Below are 20,491 nucleotides of genomic sequence, written 5' to 3' on the forward strand. Positions count from 1 at the left end.
ATTTTAATGCACCACAAAAGAGAAACATACTAACTTCATTAGATCACTCAAGCGAACTGCTTGTCAGATCTGCATATAAAAAAAGATTGCTTAAGCGACCTTATGTCGCTTAAGCGAATTGGTGGTCACTAGATCTGATCTGAGCAGCAAATCACTTAAGCGACCTAAGATCGCTTAAACGATCTGCTGTTTAGATCTGCAGATAACAGCCGATCGCTTAAGCGATCTTATGTCGCTTAAGCGATCTTATGTCGCTTAAGCGATCTGATCTTATCTGTAAATTGCTTGCTTTCTTGCTACTGATCAATTCAACCTAATTTTCTGGATCTACATGTGATCGATTTTGGCAACTGCTTCTCTTGTGGCCAGGTTGCTTGCAAATTAAGCACTTATTCATCCTCTGAGGAACCTCACAGGCTGATGGAATACGCTTAACTCTTTTCTCCACTTTTTTGTCTTTTTGAATGGCGGATGAATGATAATGTGAACCAACTGTGGCGACACCACCCACTGCTCTTCTGGAGGAACTTGATATATCGTTTCCGAATAAGCCAACATATAGTGATTTGTTGTATAGAGAGGGAAGCAAAGTTCCATGTAAATTCTTGAACCAAAATCTGGCTTCCGTTGGTGTTTCAATGTTTCTAGTGTATGAGGACAAGGTAAACGTTGAATGTCAAGCACTTTACAGCTGTAAGCTTTACTAAGAAGGTTAATTAGGACATCCGGATCATAGTCACACACGGTGAACTCTTGAGCATTAAGAGGATAGACAAATAGTGCATTTGACAGTTTCATACGTTCTCGCAATAATTTTTCAACTGACAGAACAAGGGTTGTGATAAAATTATTTGATTATGTACGACGCTTATGAAACCACCGTGACAATGTCATCTGGATTGCATCAAAAATAGCAACTATTGGAAACTCTCTTTCTATTAACAACTTCGAATTTATGGATTCGACTATGTTCGTGCTCATGAAATCAAATATTCTTCCAGGAAAATAAGTTATACTCTATCACTCGAAACCAATATCATGCTCAAGCTACTTAGCAATTCTATCATCACAAACGAATTCTACTTTCTAATATTTTTTTAATTAATTAATTATTTTTTAATTAAATTAATATTTTTTTATAGAATTATTTGTTTGGTAATACTATATATAGACTTAATTATGTGCACACAATTATCTCTGGAGTCTTAACTGATTTAGATTTTATCCAATAGTTACTGCCACATCATTGCTCAAACAATTAATCATCTTGGATTAGTACAAGAAACACTAATTAAGGAAATAATTTATATTGTCAACTAGAAAAATAAACCAAATAGCTTTAAATAATTAAAACAAATACCCCTAACCTCTCTTTTAGGAAGTGGATTATACCGCTAATTGGAAAACAAATAATCATAATTAGTAATTGCACTCTACTATAGAAACTAAATTAATTATATTATGTTCTTTCTGTTGTACCTTACCATGATGCCTACAAATAGCTTTTTCCATGCACTTGTTTTGTCATAGTTTTAATCTTCCTTCTCTTATTATTTTTGCTATTATTCATGATCATGGCTGGTTTTAAGAATTTCGTCATGTTCGTGGTTCTTCATTTGCTAACGGCAATGGCCATGGCCATAGATACTACATGGTATTATGGTCGTGCCACATTTTATGGTGACATGAAGGGAGGCGAGACCATGCGTAAGTCTACATGAACATACTTGTTCCCATTTCTATGCAAGATTCATATACATATATATCCGTCTTTGTTGATGTTAAATCTCAACTTAAACTCTTGCTAAAAAGAGCAACATAAATCATAAAGCTTCCGTACTTTGTGGTACATATTTATAAAATACTTGTTCCATTACCTATATATGATTCATGTGCAAATATTTTCGTCTCTCTCAACGTTAAATCTGAACTTAAATTCTCGCTAACAAAAGTTAATTCTTGGATGCAAAACAAAAGAAGTAATATGGTTTTTCTATTGTTTGGAACAAGTGGGGGCTGCTGACCCCACTAAAAAAAATATTATTAATTTGCTTCTTTTCTTTTTTGTTTTGATGAGGTTCTATACTTGTTAATGTTTCCAGGTTCAGTCCAACTCACTAGCTTTTTCCATATTGTATATTAAATTAGTTATTATCTTACTTTACTTTTTCTAAAGTTATATATATTAAATTATTTAATTTGTCCCTTTAACATTAATGCATAGGTCGATCCCTACTATATATAGTCCCCTAAATAGAATTTCTTGATTCCATTGCTGGATATATAACATTTTTAGTTGCAAAATGGCTGATAATTTGAATGGTGTGTTATTGACAGAGGGAGCTTGTGGGTATGGAGATCTCTTCAAGCAAGGATATGGGCTTAAGACAGCAGCTCTAAGCACAGCCCTCTTCAACCACGGATTAACATGTGGTGCTTGTTTTGAGATAATGTGCGTGAATGATCCCCAATGGTGCATACCAAATGCAGGCACCATCAAGATTACAGCCACCAATTTTTGCCCTCCAAACTACACCAAAAAGACTGATATTTGGTGCAACCCTCCACAGAAGCACTTTGATTTATCCATGGCAATGTTTGTGAAACTTGCTAACTACAAAGCTGGGGTCATCCCTGTTCGATATCGCAGAGTCTTGTGTTCCAAACAAGGAGGAGTCAAGTTTGAGATCAAAGGAAACAGATATTGGACACTGGTTACAGTGTACAATGTTGGTGGTGCTGGTGATGTTACCAATGTTAAAATCAAGGGGTCTAAATCAGGTTGGCAGCAAATGAGGCGCAATTGGGGCCAAAATTGGCAGATTGGAGGTGCCTTAGTAGGGCAAAGTTTGTCATTCCAAGTCACTATTAGTGATGGGAAGATGGTGCAATTCAATAATGCTGCCCCGGTTAATTGGCGCTTTGGCCAAACTTACGATGGTAGAATAAATTTCTAGGGATCCTCTCTTATGTTTATGAATGTATTGTTAGAGTTGGTGCCTAGAGTCAATCCATTTTGTAAATGTTGACTCTTGTAATTATATTTATAATTAATAAAAGACATTCTCTACATTATATAATTCGTATTTAATTATATGTTATAATATATGTCATTAGAATGATAGAACCTTGACAAAGGTGTCGAGTATTTTAAATCTCGATAGTAAGGACCCTATGATCACATATGGTGACCATTCTAGAAAGGTTTGTAGTCCTAGTATTATTCTGACTAAGGACACAAATAATACGGTAAGGCTATCATAGTATTGAATGATCTTGTCGAAAGACAGTGACTGATCTCACTTGTCAAGATTGTTTGTCAACAATCTGATACAACACATGAGTGCTTGTCATAGGCAAGTTTACTAGACAAGCTTACTAAAGGATTCCACATAGATGGTGTAGGGATAGTGGCGTGGCAAGCGCGGAATTACAAAATTTTTCTTGTCATGGCACAACCCCATGACCCAAGATCAACACTTGATATAGTAATCCACAATATAAATTTAGCCCATACAAGGTTAGGATTTACTTTCCGTTAGCGGCTCCTTCACTAGGTGTCCTTGAGATATCGCTATCAACCCAAAGTAGAGTTGAGGCTTCAACGGTATCCACACGAAAGAAGGACCGGGATCACCCTTGGGATGATTGCTAGATCACGCTCAAGAGCTTAAGGAGGGTGATGGAATTTGTGAGAGAAAAACTCTCTAAGGTGGTGGCTAGGGTTGGCGATTGGGAGAGAAAAATTTAGTCTTATTTTTGCTAAACTAAAATTGCTCAGTAGTAGAAAGCCAATTCTCTTAAAATCAAAACCCAAGCCTCCTTTATATAGTGCAAACCCTAATAGGAATTCAATTAGGATTGCGATCCCTGAATTCTTATTTTAATTGGATTGCAAATATATTAAAGGAATATATATATATGTGTGTGTGTGTGTGTATGTTTTACTATACATTTAATTAAATTAAATATATAGTCCTCATATTAATTAAAATTAATATGAATCCAATTTTACTATATCACTCTTCCAATAAATATTGGATAATGGCATCAACCCCTAGCAAAATTACCCAAGCCCCCTTTCGCCCATAATGACAAAAATGCCCTTGGATTCTCAAATTACCGAAACACCCTTTTCGGTCAAAGGGATTTGCTCTTTTATCATACCCAGTGTTGGTTGATTAAATCCTAGTTATGAACACCAACTTTAAATATTTAAAAGGTAAGGAGGAATAAGGATAGAAAAAGATAAAATTGGAATTGCGCATAACATTTGTTACAAACTAAACGCATCGTTTTAACTGCAAACACAGTGATGAGTTGACACGACACATAAACCCCCTATCTTGTCCAACTAAACCCCCTCAATTTCTCTCATGGCTTTCAGCTTCACCTTCCCTTCTTTCACTCTCAAACTCCATCACAATCACCACCCTTTTCTTTCCAAACCTTTCATTTCCCTCCCTCCTAAGCCCCTTCACTTCATTTCTCTCCGCCCCACCAGAGCCATTGGCCCCGACGGAAAGTATTACCCCGACCCATCAGACGATGACCCTCCCGAAGCCCCTGAAGATGCCGCTCATGGCATTTCTAAATTCCAACAAATCCACCGCCAAGCTTCCAGAGCTCGCAAGCGTCAAGAAGATGACTTCAAAACTCACCAGTCCACTTTTCTCTCCGCCATTGCTGATGTTGAAGACCCCTCTGTTAATTCCTCTGGGGTGACTGCTTCTCAAGATGATGATTTTTTCGGTGAAATTGATAAAGCTGTTGCTATGAAACGAGATGAGTTTGTTAAAAAGGGACTTATAAAGCCAAAGAAACCAGAAGCTGATGTTCTTCAAGGTATTGAAGAGTTGGGGGTGGATGAAGTTGTTGACTTGGAAGAGATTGATGACTTACAGGGTTTAAGAGTGGTTTCTGAAGATGAAGAAGAGGAGGTTTTTGATGACAAGTCAAGTAAGTTTGATCTTAATCTTGATGGTACTAGTGATAAGTACAAAGAAAATGGTAATGGGTTGATGCTAGATTCGTCATTTGATTTGGATTTTGATAGTTTTGGTAAGAGTAAAGCAAGAATTGTGGAACCTAAGTTTAGGATGAGTTTAGCTGAATTGCTAGATGAGAGTAAGGTGGTGCCGGTTTCGGTTTACGGTGATTTGGAGGTTGAGATTACTGGAATTCAGCATGATTCTAGAGTGGTGAGTGCTGGTGATTTGTTTGTCTGTCGTGTTGGGAGGAAAACTGATGGGCATTTGTATTTGAGTGAGGCTGATAAGAGAGGAGCAGTTGCTGTGGTGGCTAGTAAAGAGATTGATATAGAGGAGACTTTAGGCTGTAAAGCTTTGGTGATTGTGGAGGATACCAATTCAGTATTGCCTGCACTGGCTGCCTCTTTTTATAGGTATCCATCAAAGAATATGGCAGTGATTGGGATAACCGGAACTAATGGGAAAACAACTACTTCTTATTTGATCAAGGGCATGTATGAAGCAATGGGGTTAAGGACAGGAATGTTGAGCTCGGTAGCGTATTACATTCATGGGGATAATAAGTTGGAGTCACCAAACACAACACCAGATGCTGTTTTGGTTCAAAATTTAATGGCCAAGATGCTCCATAATGGGACTGAGGCTGTCGTCATGGAGGCTTCTTCTCATGGATTAGCATTAGGGAGGTGCAATGAGGTTGATTTTGATATCGCAGTTTTCACTAATTTGACAAGGGATCATTTGGATTTTCATGGGACTGAGGAGGAGTATAGGGATGCCAAAGCCAAGTTGTTTTCAAGGATGGTGGATCCAGAGAGGCATAGGAAGGTTGTTAACATTGATGACCCAAATGCTCCTTTCTTTATTGGACAAGGAAACCCAGATGTGCCTGTTGTGACATATGCGATGGAGAATAAGAAAGCAGATGTCCACCCTTTGAAGTTTGAACTGTCACTGTTTGAGACTCAGGTTTTGGTTAATACACCGCATGGGATATTGGAGATATCTTCAGGATTGCTTGGAAAGCATAATATTTACAATATTCTTGCAGCTGTGGCGGTTGGAATTGCTGTAGGGGCACCATTGGAGGACATTGTTAGAGGGATTGAAGAGGTTGATGCAGTTCCAGGAAGGTGTGAGTTGATTGATGAGGAGCAAGCATTTGGGGTGATTGTGGATTACGCCCATACTCCTGATGCCCTATCTAGACTACTTGATTCTGTGAGGGAACTTGCACCTAGGAGAATAATCACTGGTAAGCTTCATGTATATCCTACTAATATTTACTGCCTTGAATAAATAGTTAGCTTGGAAGTTGTTTGTTGGGGAAAGTGCAATTTCCTGAATAAAGTTATTTCAGTGGTTATCTATGTTTAATACCTGCATCTGTAGGTAAGGTTCTCAAGTAGACGTACTTTTTTATATTTGTTCTGACCTATATATTTTGCTTTATACATGCAGTTTTTGGTTGTGCTGGTGAGAGTGACAGAGGTAAGCGACCAATGATGACAAAGATTGCGACTGATAAAAGTGATGTGACTATTCTGACATCTGATAATCCAAAGACTGAAGATCCATGTATGTATTTTAGCCATGCTCAATGAAGAAGAATTGCTAAAATGCTTATTGATATAAGATACATTACCTGGAAGCTTAAGACTAATACCAGTATGTCTCATGTTGTCAGTGGATATCTTGGATGACATGTTGGCCGGTGTAGGATGGACAATGCAGGAGTATTTGAAACATGGAGAGAATGATTATTACCCGCCTCTTCCAAATGGTCATCGGCTTTTCCTGCATGATATCAGAAGGGTAGCTGTACGCTGTGCTGTTGCCATGGGTGAAGAAGGGGATATGGTTGTAAGTTTCTGAAACCCATTCTGCTTTTCTCTCTTTACGATTTATATTGACTAACTATTAGGCAAGGAAAAGTCACTAATAAAAGTAGGAAGTGAGTAGTTTTGTTCAAATCAGAGCAATTCTGTTGAAATCAAAATGTTACTTGAACCAAATTTATAAGATATTGAAACATAGAGACCTTTTCCACATTGCCCAAAAAGAAGGAAAATTTTCGTAAAAATAGCTGTGTCAATAGATAAGTTATTTTAAACACAGTGCATGAGGAAGTTCAATAATCATTTTCTATGAATCTTTCAAATGTCCTTTAAAAGTCTAGGATACAGATGATACAAAATATATGACTTTCTTCCTCTCCAATTTCAAATGTCTATAATCAAATGTCTTTCTATCACCCTTTCTTATTACTATCATTTTTTGTTTGTTCTGTTTATTTTCTGATGTGCATACTTCTATGCTGCAGGTGGTTGCTGGCAAAGGTCATGAAACATATCAGATCGAAGGTGACAAAAAGGAGTTCTTTGATGATCGAGAGGAATGCCGAGAAGCATTACAGTATGTTGATGAACTTCACCAGGCAGGAATAGACTCGAGTGAATTTCCATGGCGGTTAGTTAACTTATTATTTCCTTGAGTTACTCAAACATGCTTCAGTTTTAATTGTCAGATACATCATCAAAAAATCAAGTTTTTTACTTTATAGGAACTTTGAAAGTGCTTGTCAAAATCCTTTGAACGTATGTTCATGAATAGTTGAAGAAATATGTATATATATATATTTCTTTTGCCTGCAGGGTAATTCAAATTTTGTGCGAGGGAAATGTTAATTATTGTCTAGTGTCAGAATGATGGATCATTTCTTGATGTAACATACATGCCAAGTTTTGTTTGCTTGCGATAACAGGTTCAAAATGCGATAAGGACTCAGCAGAATTTTTTATTAACAATGCTTTTCGCTGCTGCAGGTTACCAGAGTCCCATTAATATTTGCTTGGAAAGAAGAGGATAATGAGAGGATGACCATGGATTACGAATTTTGCACTCGATAAAGAGAACAAGTTTTGATTCTTTGAAAACATCTAGAGTTCCAGGAAGGTTATACTGCTTTTACTGAGGTAATCATGTACAAGATATTTGAAAGCAATTCATGAAGTGCCCTTAATTGAGAAGATGATAGTAAGAACTCTAGGATGAAATTTTCATAGAATTGTAATGTTGCTTTGCAATATATTAGGTTTTTAACTCGATGACTGAAATTTTGTTAGCAAAAGATCTGCAGCAGTGTATGGAAATGTAAATTGATGATGTATTTGTTTGATATCAGTCCCATATTTTTGCATTTGAGGTATCATGATCTTCTCTTCATCTTTTATAAGAGCAAAATACAAGATTGTGATTAGTATTTAAACACAATGTTTTAAAGCGCAACCTGGGGTGAAACCCGGCAAAGTTGCCGGGTCTCGGGTTGACAGGTTTAACCAGTAACCGGTTTGATTGGCCAGTCAAATTGGGTGACAAAACTTTTAAAATTCAGCAAATACATCCTAAAAATTTTATTAAGTCCCTATAGGTTTGAAATTTAGCAAACACACCCCAAATACAAATTGGCCGACGACACCCCAAATGCAATTCCAATCGTCCACTGAGCCCATTCCCTAGAAAATCTATCCAAGATTTGGCCGAAATTGATTTTAGCTAGATTTCACCGATGCCGACGTCGGCATTCTAGGCCAGTTCTCAACGACATCTACGTTGACAGCCTTCCCTATCACCCTGAAAATACTCCTCTCTTCCTCTCAACCAAAACCCATCTCACTCCACCCTCGTTAGCCTCACTAATTGCCGAAAAAAGTCGGTTGTTGCTGTAGCCAGTTTTTTTCGATTTTCGGTCGATTCACCCATAAAAAATCAGCTTTGTTTCTACCATTGCACTCATCGGCACTTTTTCTTCAATAGCCCAAACATCCCAGCCTTCAATATTTCGTCGATAATCATCCTAAATTTTAGGATTTTGGGTGAATAGGGGAAATGTTAACCCGGCCCAATGAAGCTCCCAGGTCTTGGTTAAACTAGTCGGGCCTAGCTGGGTTTTAAAACTATGATGAAACAAAAAAAAAAAAAAAATGATAATATCCTTAAAATCTCAATAGAGCTCGAATTATAATGGAGATTTTGAACTCCTTACGAGTACAAGAAAAGCTGTGATTCAGTTACATTAAGGAATTTACTCATGAGAAATGAAAAGTATTAGCAAGTGAGGGTTGAAGCTACAGCATTAATGGCATTTATGTAAAAAAAAAAATTATGCCATTCTGCATTTTTGAGTTTGGTGATACTTTGATTCATGCTAGCTGGATTATAGATGACGCCAGATTTTTTATTTAATTTCATTTCTGCAAAACCAGTATCTTGCCTAATGCCATAACTTCAAATCATTACATGTTTGCCATTTAGAAGGAAATTTTAATCATATTTTGGCTGTGTTGCCATTTCTGCCGTCCTCCCTTTTCTGTAAAAGATGAAGAATTCTTTCCTTGCATGATAATACCCAATTTATTATTAATTTTATGGTATTTAAACTCACTTTTCGGTATACAGAAAGTATCCATCTGTTAATTGTACCATATAGGTTCTGTAATTCAAACTTTTTTTTTTCCTAATTAATGAAAGTGGATGATTTAGTAATAAAAAAAATAATTTTTAAGGTAATAAATATTATGAAAGGAGGAGTTAGAAAACTGGAATTCAGAGTTTATATATACACCATGAACATTTATTCCAAGAATGGAACCTTTTCCATCTAATAAATGCCCTTTTGCAAATATTTTGGTTCTTGTCATTTTACTTTCTCTACTGTTGAAAACATTCACAAAAAACTTAATAAAATTAATGACCATTAATTCCTAAAATTATCACTTCATAGTATACATTGATGGTGAATTTAATCCTATTTCTTTTTATTGTACTGTAAATATTTATAACTTTTACAGCTGGATCTTAGAAGGAGTCTGAATTCCAGTAAGGGAAACAAAAGTAAGACAATGAGTAAGAAACTCCAAATCTCCAATTAAGGCAGTAGCAAAATATATATAGTAAGTAATCTGGTTTTCACCAAATTTGAGGGAATAAATACACAAAAATATTTAATACAAAAACTTATAACTTTAAAAAGTGGTTGAGGCTTGGCACAGTTATCATCCCCATTTCCATGCCACCATTGCACTCCCACCAAACTTTCTGATTCACTGTCAAGTACACTGCAACACTACCAGATACAAAGACAAACTCTTTCTTTTTATCTGCAATTGCAGAAACCGTTGAAACACACAAAAACGTATCTTTTTCTTTCCTTACAGAGAGAGAACGGGGACACATAAATGCAGAGACACAACAAAGCTTGTGTGAGACATGGCATATGTTGTTGATCATCTGCAAATTAGGTGAGACAATATATATATATATATTTCTTATTTTCGTGGGTTTGACAGGTCATATTGACAAAAAGTTGATAAATTTGGGACTGAATGCTTGTTTGTTAATATTTTTTGTTGGTATTTTGATTGTAAGTATAACTTAATTTTTCTAGTTTTATTAATTGTGTTGTTTATGTTTCTGGGTTTGTAAGTGATGTTGCAAAGATAACATATAACTCACAGCTCATAATATTATTTTGATATATATTTCACTGACAGGTTCTAGCCTTTTCTAAAGTTTTAGGGATCATGTTTCTGAGTGGTTTGTGAGGTTTTGTTGCAGAGTCATAAGAGTATTTTGTTTATTCAAGCTTATGATTTCATTGGCCTGTTTGGCTTCTCTGATAATAGGACTCAGTTTGTCAGGTTTTGGATCTGTTTCTTGATTTTTAACATTATTGTTGGTTTTTATATGGAACTCGGTATTTTGATTTGTGAAAAGTATGTATCTGATCTTCAAAGAGCTAGTTTGTGCTCTTTCTTTTACACCTAGCTTTTAATGTTATTGTTGTATAAATTCTGGGTATGAATGTTAAGTTTTGTGTAATTTTTATCAATGATTATGTTGTGGAAATGGAATTTGGAGAACCAACTCAACTTTTAATCTTGTTTTGATAATATTCCTTTTTTCCTGGTATAGTTACTTCCCTTTGATAAGTTTTTGCTGATCTTCAGTTCTTTATATTAAAGGTGAAAACAAAAAAACATGGTGATGGTGATGCCAGATTAGATGACTTTGCTTTGTTCACTTTGCAGGTTTTAATCTGTTAAAGGCTTTCTGCTGAAAGCATCACGAAATAGTATCGAATCTGAGTTTGAGGGGAATTGTTCTTCAATCATCATTTCACTGTTATGTGTTTAGTATTTCCATGGTTGACTGAAAGTTCTTAGTGGTAATTCAAGGTTTCTTCCGAGAGTTTATAGTCCCAAGTGAGCATTCCTCTGAGTTTCATGATGTCCCCCAGCTCTAGAATGGGAGATGAACAGATATTTTGGCAGCGATGGGAGTTTAGGAGGAAAGATGATGGCTTTGATTCTTCTAGCGATGATTCAAAATCAAATTCCGTTGCTGAGCCTGTCCTCAAGGAGCATAACCTGGCTTCTGGCTTTATTTCTTTTGACAATGATGAAACTAGCAATACTAGCAGACTTCAGCCAAACTTAAACAATGATTCTGGTTTTGAGGGTCAATTTCAGTTTGAGAAAGCTGAAGAAAAGAAAATCAAGAGGAGTAAAAAGAATAATGTAGCTAGTCGTGAAGTGAAGAAGGATTCTCATGAAGAAGTTCATAGAAAGAAGAGTAAAACTAGTGCTTATGACCACCTTGCTGCAACCAGCGATGTTAAAAGTTTCACAGTCTCCTTATTAGAGGATCTTAGAGCAACCAGAGAAAATTTGTTTACATGGATGAGGGAGGAGATAAACAAATTGGTAGCTGATGATACTGCTCCAAGGAAAAGGAGGAGAAATGGTGCTTCTAGAGGGAAGAAAGTCCAATCGCCGCAACAAAACAACACTGAGAACATGAAAGTGCAACCCCAGAAAAACTTCAAGAAGAACCTGAAATTCCAGAAACAAAAAACCAGTGGGGACAGTATGCAAGAGCAACACCTGAACGGAAATGGGGCAATCATCCACATGCAACAACAGAACAACATTGAGAAGGACACTGAAGTGGAGTGCCAAAACAACTTTGACAAAGGCAATCAAATGCATCACCGAAATAACAAAGACAATCAGGTGCAGCATCAAAATAACTTCAAATCTGGTATGAGAGCTCCAAACTGCAATGGCAGATTTCTGGAGAGCTTTGTTAAAAGCACCAAAGCAGATGACGCTAATAATCAATGTCAAGCACTTGATGATCAGGTTGATTATGGCAAAGCTACCGAGTCCATAACATCAGTAGACAAAGAGAAAAAAGAGAGGTTAGCTTTATCTTCTAACTCGAAGTTTCAGTCCAGTTCTTCTGACCAGAGGGTCACAGTGCAGCATCCAAAGAGTGTTGTGTTGGCCATAAGAGCTCAAAACTGCAATGATCGATCTTCAAAGAGGTCTGTAGCAGGCAAAAAAAGAGCTGATTCTAATAAACTCTATCAAGTGCCTGAAGATAGAACTGGTTACAGCAGATCTATGGCATCTTGCGAAAAGGACAGAGCAAAAAGGTTGAGATTACCTGTTGAGCAAAATTTTACACTCAACCCCTCTAATCATGTAGCTTCTTCAATGTATTTAACATTACCTACAGTTTTCACTGAGCCGCCGGTCTTGAATAGTAAGTTTGATACCTCGTTGTGTAATTTTATTCAACCAAGAGTTGACGGAAACAAAACCACTGTGAATTTGGAAAGAGCAAATCAAGTGCTTGATTCTAGCAATCACTGTGGATATCTTCCAAGCATTCAAAAAGACGAAAGAGGAGGTGAGTTTGCTCAAGTGGTTTCCAGAAATATGAGTACTTTTGATCAGAATGGCATCCCAAGTTCAGGTACTGGAACTGGATTCCCAGTCCCACTTCATCAGAGTCTGGGTGATGGTTTTAGCAGTCCAGGCCAGTTATATTTTGAAAATCTTCGCCGACAGAATTGCAACACATTAGGTCTGAGAATGAATGGAGGAGCTACAACATTTTCTGGGGAAAACTATGCATTATCAGATCACCTCCACAGCCATCCAAATCATAAAGCTGATTTTAGGTTTTTGCCATATCAAATCCCAAGCACTAGAGATGGTTATGTATTCCCAAAGTAGTTCAAATGAGGTTGAATAATTAGGCATGAACCAAGATTCTATACCAAACATTTTCATACAAATAGTCTTATGATGCCTTGTTCTAATACAAGGTTTTTCTTTTACTGTTGTTCCTGCGATTCAATGTTTAACAGTAAAAAGAGTTTTTGTGGGACTTGCACTAACACTTTATTTTGAAGAGAATGCTTGAAAAAGGCAATTATTTTACCTAAGTAATTGGCTATGAAGTTTGATATTTAACTATATTCCACAACATACTGTCGAAAGTGTTGTGATTGAGAAGTGGGAATACTCATTCCTTTATCTGGAAATCTGCCTCTTATTATTTTGTGGTATTTGAAGTTAGATTTTGATGGGTTGCTTTTCTGCCCTAAACCATATTTCAAGTTTCTGTTCAAAAACAGTGAATTAGAATTATATGCCTTTCACCTTCTTGTATCTTATCATATAAACCTTTTCGGCTGGATATATGCTTTAGCTGCATTACAGCAACGACTGGATATCAAATAGATTGCTTATAGACAATTTTCATAGTGCTTTCTATCTTTCTTTATGTTTTAAAAGTAAACAGAATCCATTGTAATGCTGTCATTTGAGTCTTGATATATAAAAATATCATTGGATTCTCTTCCACCTAGTAAAGTTTTACTTTGTCTACCACTACTGGAGATAAGACCAGAATCACGAAGATCTGCCCAAACCTTCACCAGACCAACCATCAAAATTCGACTTCGGTTACTCATTGGTCTAAATCTTCATGACTAAGCAAGAGTTTATGTTGCTCTAGACTATTTAACATTTGACAACCTGGGTGGTCTTTGTGCCCATGAGTAAGATCAACCTCAAAGGAAGATTCCGTTCATCAACAAAAGCTTCCAAAAGATTAGACTATACTTTAAAAGGGATATAAAAATTATATTCCAATTCCCAACCAGCCATTGCTTATGAAAATGATTCCATCTGAATCATTGAATTAACACAAGAAAGAAATTAACAGTGTCAGACAGCATCAGTCAAACTGTTAATACAGGGCAATAAAATAAAATAACCATTCAGGTGTTCAAATCTTGCCAAAAATCTGAATATCCCTCAATTTATGGGTCAGCTGTCAGCCTTTGTAGACGTTTCTAACAGCCACATGCTTGGTCCAAAATCGGAGGACACAAGAACTGTTCTATGCGTAACATGTCGAGGTAATAACAGCGAAATACGGGACAATGTGTAAACGACCAATCTCTTCTGGTAAATCTTGAAGTGGCCTCTTTCTTTGTTCTCACATATATTAAAAAACAATTTTTTATTCATGATCAATAATAGCTTAAATCCAGGACTCATTTGGGCAAGTAATGAAGTAAAAATTTTAAAGAAAGCAACCATTAATAATGCTTTCTCTTAAGACTCCACCCCACAACACAAGAAAAGTCCAATTTGAAAGCGACAACAGACATACTAGTAGAAACAGGGGAAAGTAAAATTATGAAGAAACAATTTATTATTTAGAAAAAAAAAAAAAAAAAAAAAACCCAGAATCTGAGTTACCATAAACGTAATTCCCGCGAATTTCAACTTGGACAAAGCTTTTACTTAAAAAACCGGTAAAGATGGTAAAACGGTCCTCGAAAAACGGCGCCGTATGAAGTGCAATATCGCCTCTACCATGTCACATCAAGAAAAGCAGTAGATCCACGGTTCATTTATTAAATATATTTTCAGCACTGTCAATTATCGTATTTGTTTCTATTTTTAATTCCATTAATTTTCTTAATTAATTTAATGTAACTATTCTAAACTAAGACATTGTTGCCTTTATTATTACAACTACTAAACTAAACTGAGAACACAAAAAACAAAACAGAAGCAAATAAGTCCTTGCTTGTATCTCTATCTCTGCTCTCTAAGCTTGTGTGATGCAGAGAGAAAGAGAAGGCTGAAGAGTATTTGAAATCCATGGATTTGAAGAGGCTCACCTGGGTTTACCTTCTGTTAGCTGTGATCTCACTAGTCTGTTATCCAGCTTCGGTGACCGCTGGTGATATAGTTCACGACGACGATTCGGCTCCCAAGAAACCCGGTTGTGAAAACGACTTCGTCTTGGTAATATATTCTTGTTTTTGTGAAATCTCTGTTGGGTTTTTCTCAATTTTTTGCTTTGTTTAGCTTTTCATTTATGGGTACTTCCTTTTTGGTTAATTGGTTTCGTTTTTGGAGTTAATGGTTATTGTGAGAAGAGCTAATTTTCCTAGTTTCTGTTTTTAGTCTCAGTTTCGTTTAATTTAGAGTTAATGTTTGCTATTACATTTATGTATTTTATATTTTGATTATGTAAGTAAATGAAGATGGTAATTTTGCAATAGTTTTACCTTTTCTCCCTGCTTTTTGTTTAATTTTTGTATAATTGTTGCCTCTCATTAGTGTAAGTTTCAGAAGATATCATGTACTAGAAGTATTTTCATTTGTAAAAGAAAATAAATAAATAAAATAAAAAAGGAAAATATCTCTGAATTGAAGTGCGTCGTGCTTGTGTTATTGATTTTTTGATCACTTCATCGAATTGGGGTTATGAAACTTGTGTTGGTGTGAATCTGGCTTCAGTTACATGTCTGATATCTGTAAATTTTATTTTGTCTTTTGGGTCTTTTGGTTTTGAGAAAGTGTATAAGTAGTTGGAGTGATAAATCATGACGAAAGGTATCTACTTTCTTTGGTTCATTATTGAGTTATCTACTTCATTTCTTCTGTCTTCTCTCTTTTTCTGGTTTGTACATGATGTGGATTATGCATCCTTTTGTAAGTTGTAACTTTTCTTTAGCTTTAAAATGGAATGAAAATTATGATCTTGCCCTGTAAAACATGTTTTTTGATGATTTGGCCCATTTTAAGAATGGAGCTTTGTTCAATGTTTTAGGGCAAAGTTGGTATTTTTTGGCTTTTACAAAGTTTTTTTTGTACTCCCTGCTCTACTTCCTTTAGCTTTATGATGATTTTATTTATGAAATTTAGTATAATTATTACTTTTGTCAGGTAAAAGTTCAAACTTGGATTGATGGTGTAGAGAATGAAGAATTTGTTGGCGTGGGAGCTAGATTTGGCACTACCATAGTTTCTAAGGAGAAAAAGGCACAGAATGATCACCTTACTCTTGCGGATCCTCGTGATTGTTGCAGCATGCCAAAGAAAAAGGTTTTTCCTTTTCTACTACCTAATACTTTCAATGCTGTTACCCGTGATACTCACATTGGAGAGAATGTTGTAAATGTTTATTGAATCAATATGTATTATCTGGAATTTGTTAGTATTCTGGAGATGTCATTATGGTTGACCGTGGCCACTGCAAATTCACAACAAAGGCAAATATTGCAGAGGCTGCTGGTGCTTCAGCTGTCCTCATTGTAAATAACCAGAAAGGTAATCAGCGTATTGTTGTTGCCATGCAAGTGTTAGCTAAGGCTTCTTTAGTATCATAGACAGTAAAAATGACTTTATTGTAAATCACGCTTTCCGTATTTCATGGATATAACTGAAGGCCTCATTTGGACTATTCTCTTTACTATGGTTGTTAAATATAAGGGCAGAATTCCCTGCCAGGAGAAACAGATGGAATAACATGCTGGCAGCCATGATTCATCTTCACCATTTCTTCTTGCCTGAAAACTCATTTTTCTTTTTCTTCCTCTGCAGAACTTTACAAGATGGTCTGTGACCCTGATGAAACTGATCTAGATATACACATACCTGCTGTCATGCTTCCACAGGATGCTGGTGCCAGCTTGGAAAAGATGCTAATGAATGGTTCATCTGGTAAGTTTTTTCATATGCTTCACAGTGTATGAAGCAAACAAAATTTATCCCTTAGGTTCATTTTACTTCATTTTTGCCTTTTCATTTTGGGTTTTTTTTTTTTTTTTTGTGGTTATTCTTATCACATTTCTAGCAACATCTCCATTGTATATTGTTATGAAATATCCCATCAATGTCTTTAAGGCATTGACTTCTGAATTTTTTTTTTTTCCAGCAGTGTCTGTACAGCTATATTCTCCACGGCGACCACTAGTTGATGTAGCAGAAGTATTTTTATGGTTAATGGCTGTTGGTACCATCTTGTGTGCATCTTATTGGTCTGCATGGAGTGCCAAAGAAGCAGCTATGGAACAAGACAAGCTTCTAAAGGTTTTCTTTTCATAGAATTTTAGCTAAATAGGTTTAGCCTAATATCTTTATTTTGTAAATTGGTATTATTCTATTCTCAGCCTATGTATGCTTGCTGATTTACAAACTTGTCTTATTGATATAGGATTCTGTGGATGAAATTCCAAATGCCAAAGATGTTGGTGGTAGTGGTATTGTAGACATCAACACAGTATCAGCGGTCCTGTTTGTTGTTATTGCTTCATTCTTCTTGGTCGTGCTTTACAAACTTATGTCATACTGGTTCATTGAGCTGCTAGTCGTTCTTTTTTGCATAGGTGGTGTAGAGGTATGGGTTTTCCCTTTCACTCAAATACATGAACTTATACATATATCTCCCATTTATTATATTTATGCATCTGCAAAGAAATAGGTGTTAACTAACATGCACACTTGTGTTGAACATTAAACATGTAGGACATTAGTTTACTTTGCTTGTTTGTATTAATTCTAATGTTGTAGTTTCTTCTGCATGCAGGGTTTGCAAACTTGCTTGGTGGCTTTATTATCAAGGTGTGTATCTCTTATTTAGATATGACTTTCAGCATTTATATAAATTTTGTATTTGAACACCCAAATAGCTACATGTCCAATAACGGGCTGTTCACAACAATTTTTGTATCTTTACTTTGGAGAGTCACCTGAAGTGTTGTTATCTGCTGGTATGTTGCTATAAACAAAAACAACTGGGCTGTTGCTATAAGCGAAAACAACTGGGCTGTTGCTATTAACAAAAACAAATAATTGAGCACATTAGTACGCATGCCGTGCCTGAGGTAGGTTTACTACATGCTATGTCCCTTTGGTTTCTTCTAAATGTTTTCAAAAAGCATGTACAATCTTCTGCTTTTTGTCATCAGCTTTAGCAATTAGGCAAACTCAATTCCCAGAGCTATGTCGCTTTGGTTTCTTCCCAATGTTTTCAGAAAGCATGTACAATCTTCTGGTTTTGGTCGTCAGCTTAAGCAATTACGCAAACTCAACTCCAAGTCTTGTCAACCACTTAAAATCTCAGATATGTTCCCGGAAAGGTGGTGCATAGATATATTGTGTATTGGCTACAGGAGACTGACAGAATAGTGTTATATTCATAAGAAAGTGAAATCTTATCCTTTTGCCTTGAATTAGAAAGCTACCTTATTCATGAATATCATATCTTTCTTTATTTGGACATTATATTTTGCTTTCTTTCTGTATCCCAAATTTTGTACACAAGGAGGAATATCATGTACCTGTCATACAGTTTTAGTTAACAGCAGTGAAGACTTTGTTAAATTATAGGTGCAGAATGGTCTGATGGCCTTTGTTTAGAAGCTGTGCAGAATGGTTTGATGGCCTATTTTTAGATGCATGGTTTTGTAGCTTGTATATGTTTCCCTGTTAGATTATCTTTCAATTTTGTGGCCTTCAATAGAGTTCTCTAAGGTTGAGAACTAAATGTAGACAATCTTTGACAGGTGGTTCAAACATGCTGGCGAGTCATTCATCAAAGTACCTTTCTTTGGAGCTATTTCATACCTTACTCTGGCTGTTTTTCCATTCTGCGTAACATTTGCTGTTATTTGGGCTGTTTATCGTAAGGACTCCTTTGCCTGGATAGGTCAAGATATACTTGTAAGGATATACTTCCCTATCTCTCCTGATGGTAACTTTTTTTTCTGGGAAGGAGTGGAGTCGGGGTATTATTATCAGCTTTCACTTATCAAATGGTCATGGGAACTCTATGCAATGTTTTTGAACTTCTACGGTTAGTTACTGTTAAGAGGTTGCAAGCTACTATGAATTCTTGGCAAAATAAAAAATAATGGTCTTTTTATAAATTGCAGTGTGCTAATCATATACATGCTGATTGAGAGCCCTACCAAAGAATAACTGAATTGTCCAAAAATATTAGAAAACCCCATTACATCGTGTAAATGAAATGGGTACAACACTCTTTATGATTATGTATAGTCATTTAATCTCTTGAGGTTTTCTTTAGACAATTTCTGGTCTTCAGAATTTGCAACCCTGTCATGCACCTGAGTGAATATAAAAGGCTATTAGTTACCTATCAGTTCATGACTTAAAAACTATTTTCTCTTGATGATGCACTTTTCTTTCTTTATTATTGCTCCAAATGCTGGAAGATTTACCCAGTCCTTTATGCTTGTTGGTTGGTTATTTAATTTTACTATTTTCATATTACCACAGCAGTGATGTTTTTTTATTATGGAGCTCAACATCTTTAAAAGTTGATCTTATGAGTACTTTTTGGTAAGATGGTGATGAATGAATTATGTGGTAGAATTTAACTAACAAGTGCTTTTTTATTTGTTTTTGGATCAGGGTATTGCATTGATAATTACAGTTCTTCAAATTGTGCATGTACCTAATCTCAAGGTATTATTTTAAATTCATCTGCTACATGGGTGGGAAATGGCTGGTTGTTGACTTACATTTGTGTAATTTTAGTCAGTAGTCTTTGCTTTTAATTTTAAGATCCTGAAAAGTAATAGTCATGGATGGAATTCTTTGTGAATAGGTATGAATAGGATCACGTTATAAAGTAGTCAGTGTGAACTTGCAAATTGGAGTTATGAGGTGTTTATTAGAACCAAGACTTTGTGTAGTTGTTCCCTCATAATGGAAGCCATCTATTCATGTTCTATTGCTGTTTAGCATATCTTAAAGTTTGTGCCTCTTGATGATGAAAGGATATTAAAAGAATTATAAATTCTCTTTTTTTTTTTTTTAAAGGTGATTTCAAAGTAATTACCTTAGTTTTGTATTACTGCTATCTTCTTGTATTGTTTGATTAATGCTTATAATGCCAGTTTATTTGTGACTTGTTATTGACTAATTCATGTTGAATTTTAGATAGAATTGACAACATCTCCTCTAACAATATTCTGAGTGATTTGTTTATCAGGTGGGTACAGTTCTACTCAGTTTTGATCACTTCATCGAATTGGGGTTATGAAACTTGTGTTGGTGTGAATCTGGCTTCAGTTACATGTCTGATATCTGTAAATTTTATTTTGTCTTTTGGGTCTTTTGGTTTTGAGAAAGTGTATAAGTAGTTGGAGTGATAAATCATGACGAAAGGTATCTACTTTCTTTGGTTCATTATTGAGTTATCTACTTCATTTCTTCTGTCTTCTCTCTTTTTCTGGTTTGTACATGATGTGGATTATGCATCCTTTTGTAAGTTGTAACTTTTCTTTAGCTTTAAAATGGAATGAAAATTAT

The 20,491-nt window shown here is 35.7% G+C and overlaps 4 protein-coding genes across 4 annotated transcripts; all 4 read left to right on the forward strand.

Annotated features, from left to right (window-relative positions):
* Positions 1-1,574: 1,574 nt before the first annotated feature.
* Positions 1,575-2,957, forward strand: LOC116137028 (expansin-A22-like). Its single transcript, XM_031422712.1, has 2 exons — positions 1,575-1,707; positions 2,338-2,957. The coding sequence occupies exons 1-2, from the start codon at positions 1,575-1,577 to the stop codon at positions 2,955-2,957; spliced, it is 753 nt and encodes a 250-aa protein (XP_031278572.1).
* Positions 2,958-4,376: 1,419 nt separating this feature from the next.
* LOC116136846 (UDP-N-acetylmuramoyl-L-alanyl-D-glutamate--2,6-diaminopimelate ligase MurE homolog, chloroplastic) lies at positions 4,377-8,191 on the forward strand. Its single transcript, XM_031422514.1, has 5 exons — positions 4,377-6,246; positions 6,453-6,569; positions 6,679-6,854; positions 7,315-7,460; positions 7,817-8,191. Exons 1-5 carry the CDS (start codon positions 4,377-4,379, stop codon positions 7,833-7,835), a joined length of 2,328 nt encoding a protein of 775 aa, XP_031278374.1. The 3' UTR covers positions 7,836-8,191.
* A 1,875-nt stretch (positions 8,192-10,066) lies between these two features.
* LOC116137002 lies at positions 10,067-13,257 on the forward strand. Its single transcript, XM_031422684.1, has 2 exons — positions 10,067-10,291; positions 11,081-13,257. Exon 2 carries the CDS (start codon positions 11,276-11,278, stop codon positions 13,073-13,075), a length of 1,800 nt encoding a protein of 599 aa, XP_031278544.1. The 5' UTR covers positions 10,067-10,291; positions 11,081-11,275; the 3' UTR covers positions 13,076-13,257.
* Positions 13,258-14,896: 1,639 nt separating this feature from the next.
* LOC116136847 (signal peptide peptidase-like 2) lies at positions 14,897-20,222 on the forward strand. Its single transcript, XM_031422515.1, has 10 exons — positions 14,897-15,169; positions 16,097-16,255; positions 16,369-16,480; positions 16,754-16,873; positions 17,088-17,242; positions 17,367-17,549; positions 17,739-17,773; positions 18,718-18,874; positions 19,589-19,642; positions 20,172-20,222. Exons 1-10 carry the CDS (start codon positions 15,023-15,025, stop codon positions 20,220-20,222), a joined length of 1,173 nt encoding a protein of 390 aa, XP_031278375.1. The 5' UTR covers positions 14,897-15,022.
* Positions 20,223-20,491: the final 269 nt, after the last annotated feature.

Source organism: Pistacia vera, unplaced genomic scaffold (assembly GCF_008641045.1).
Source record: "Pistacia vera cultivar Batoury unplaced genomic scaffold, PisVer_v2 Contig320, whole genome shotgun sequence".
Taxonomy (NCBI): domain Eukaryota; kingdom Viridiplantae; phylum Streptophyta; class Magnoliopsida; order Sapindales; family Anacardiaceae; genus Pistacia; species Pistacia vera.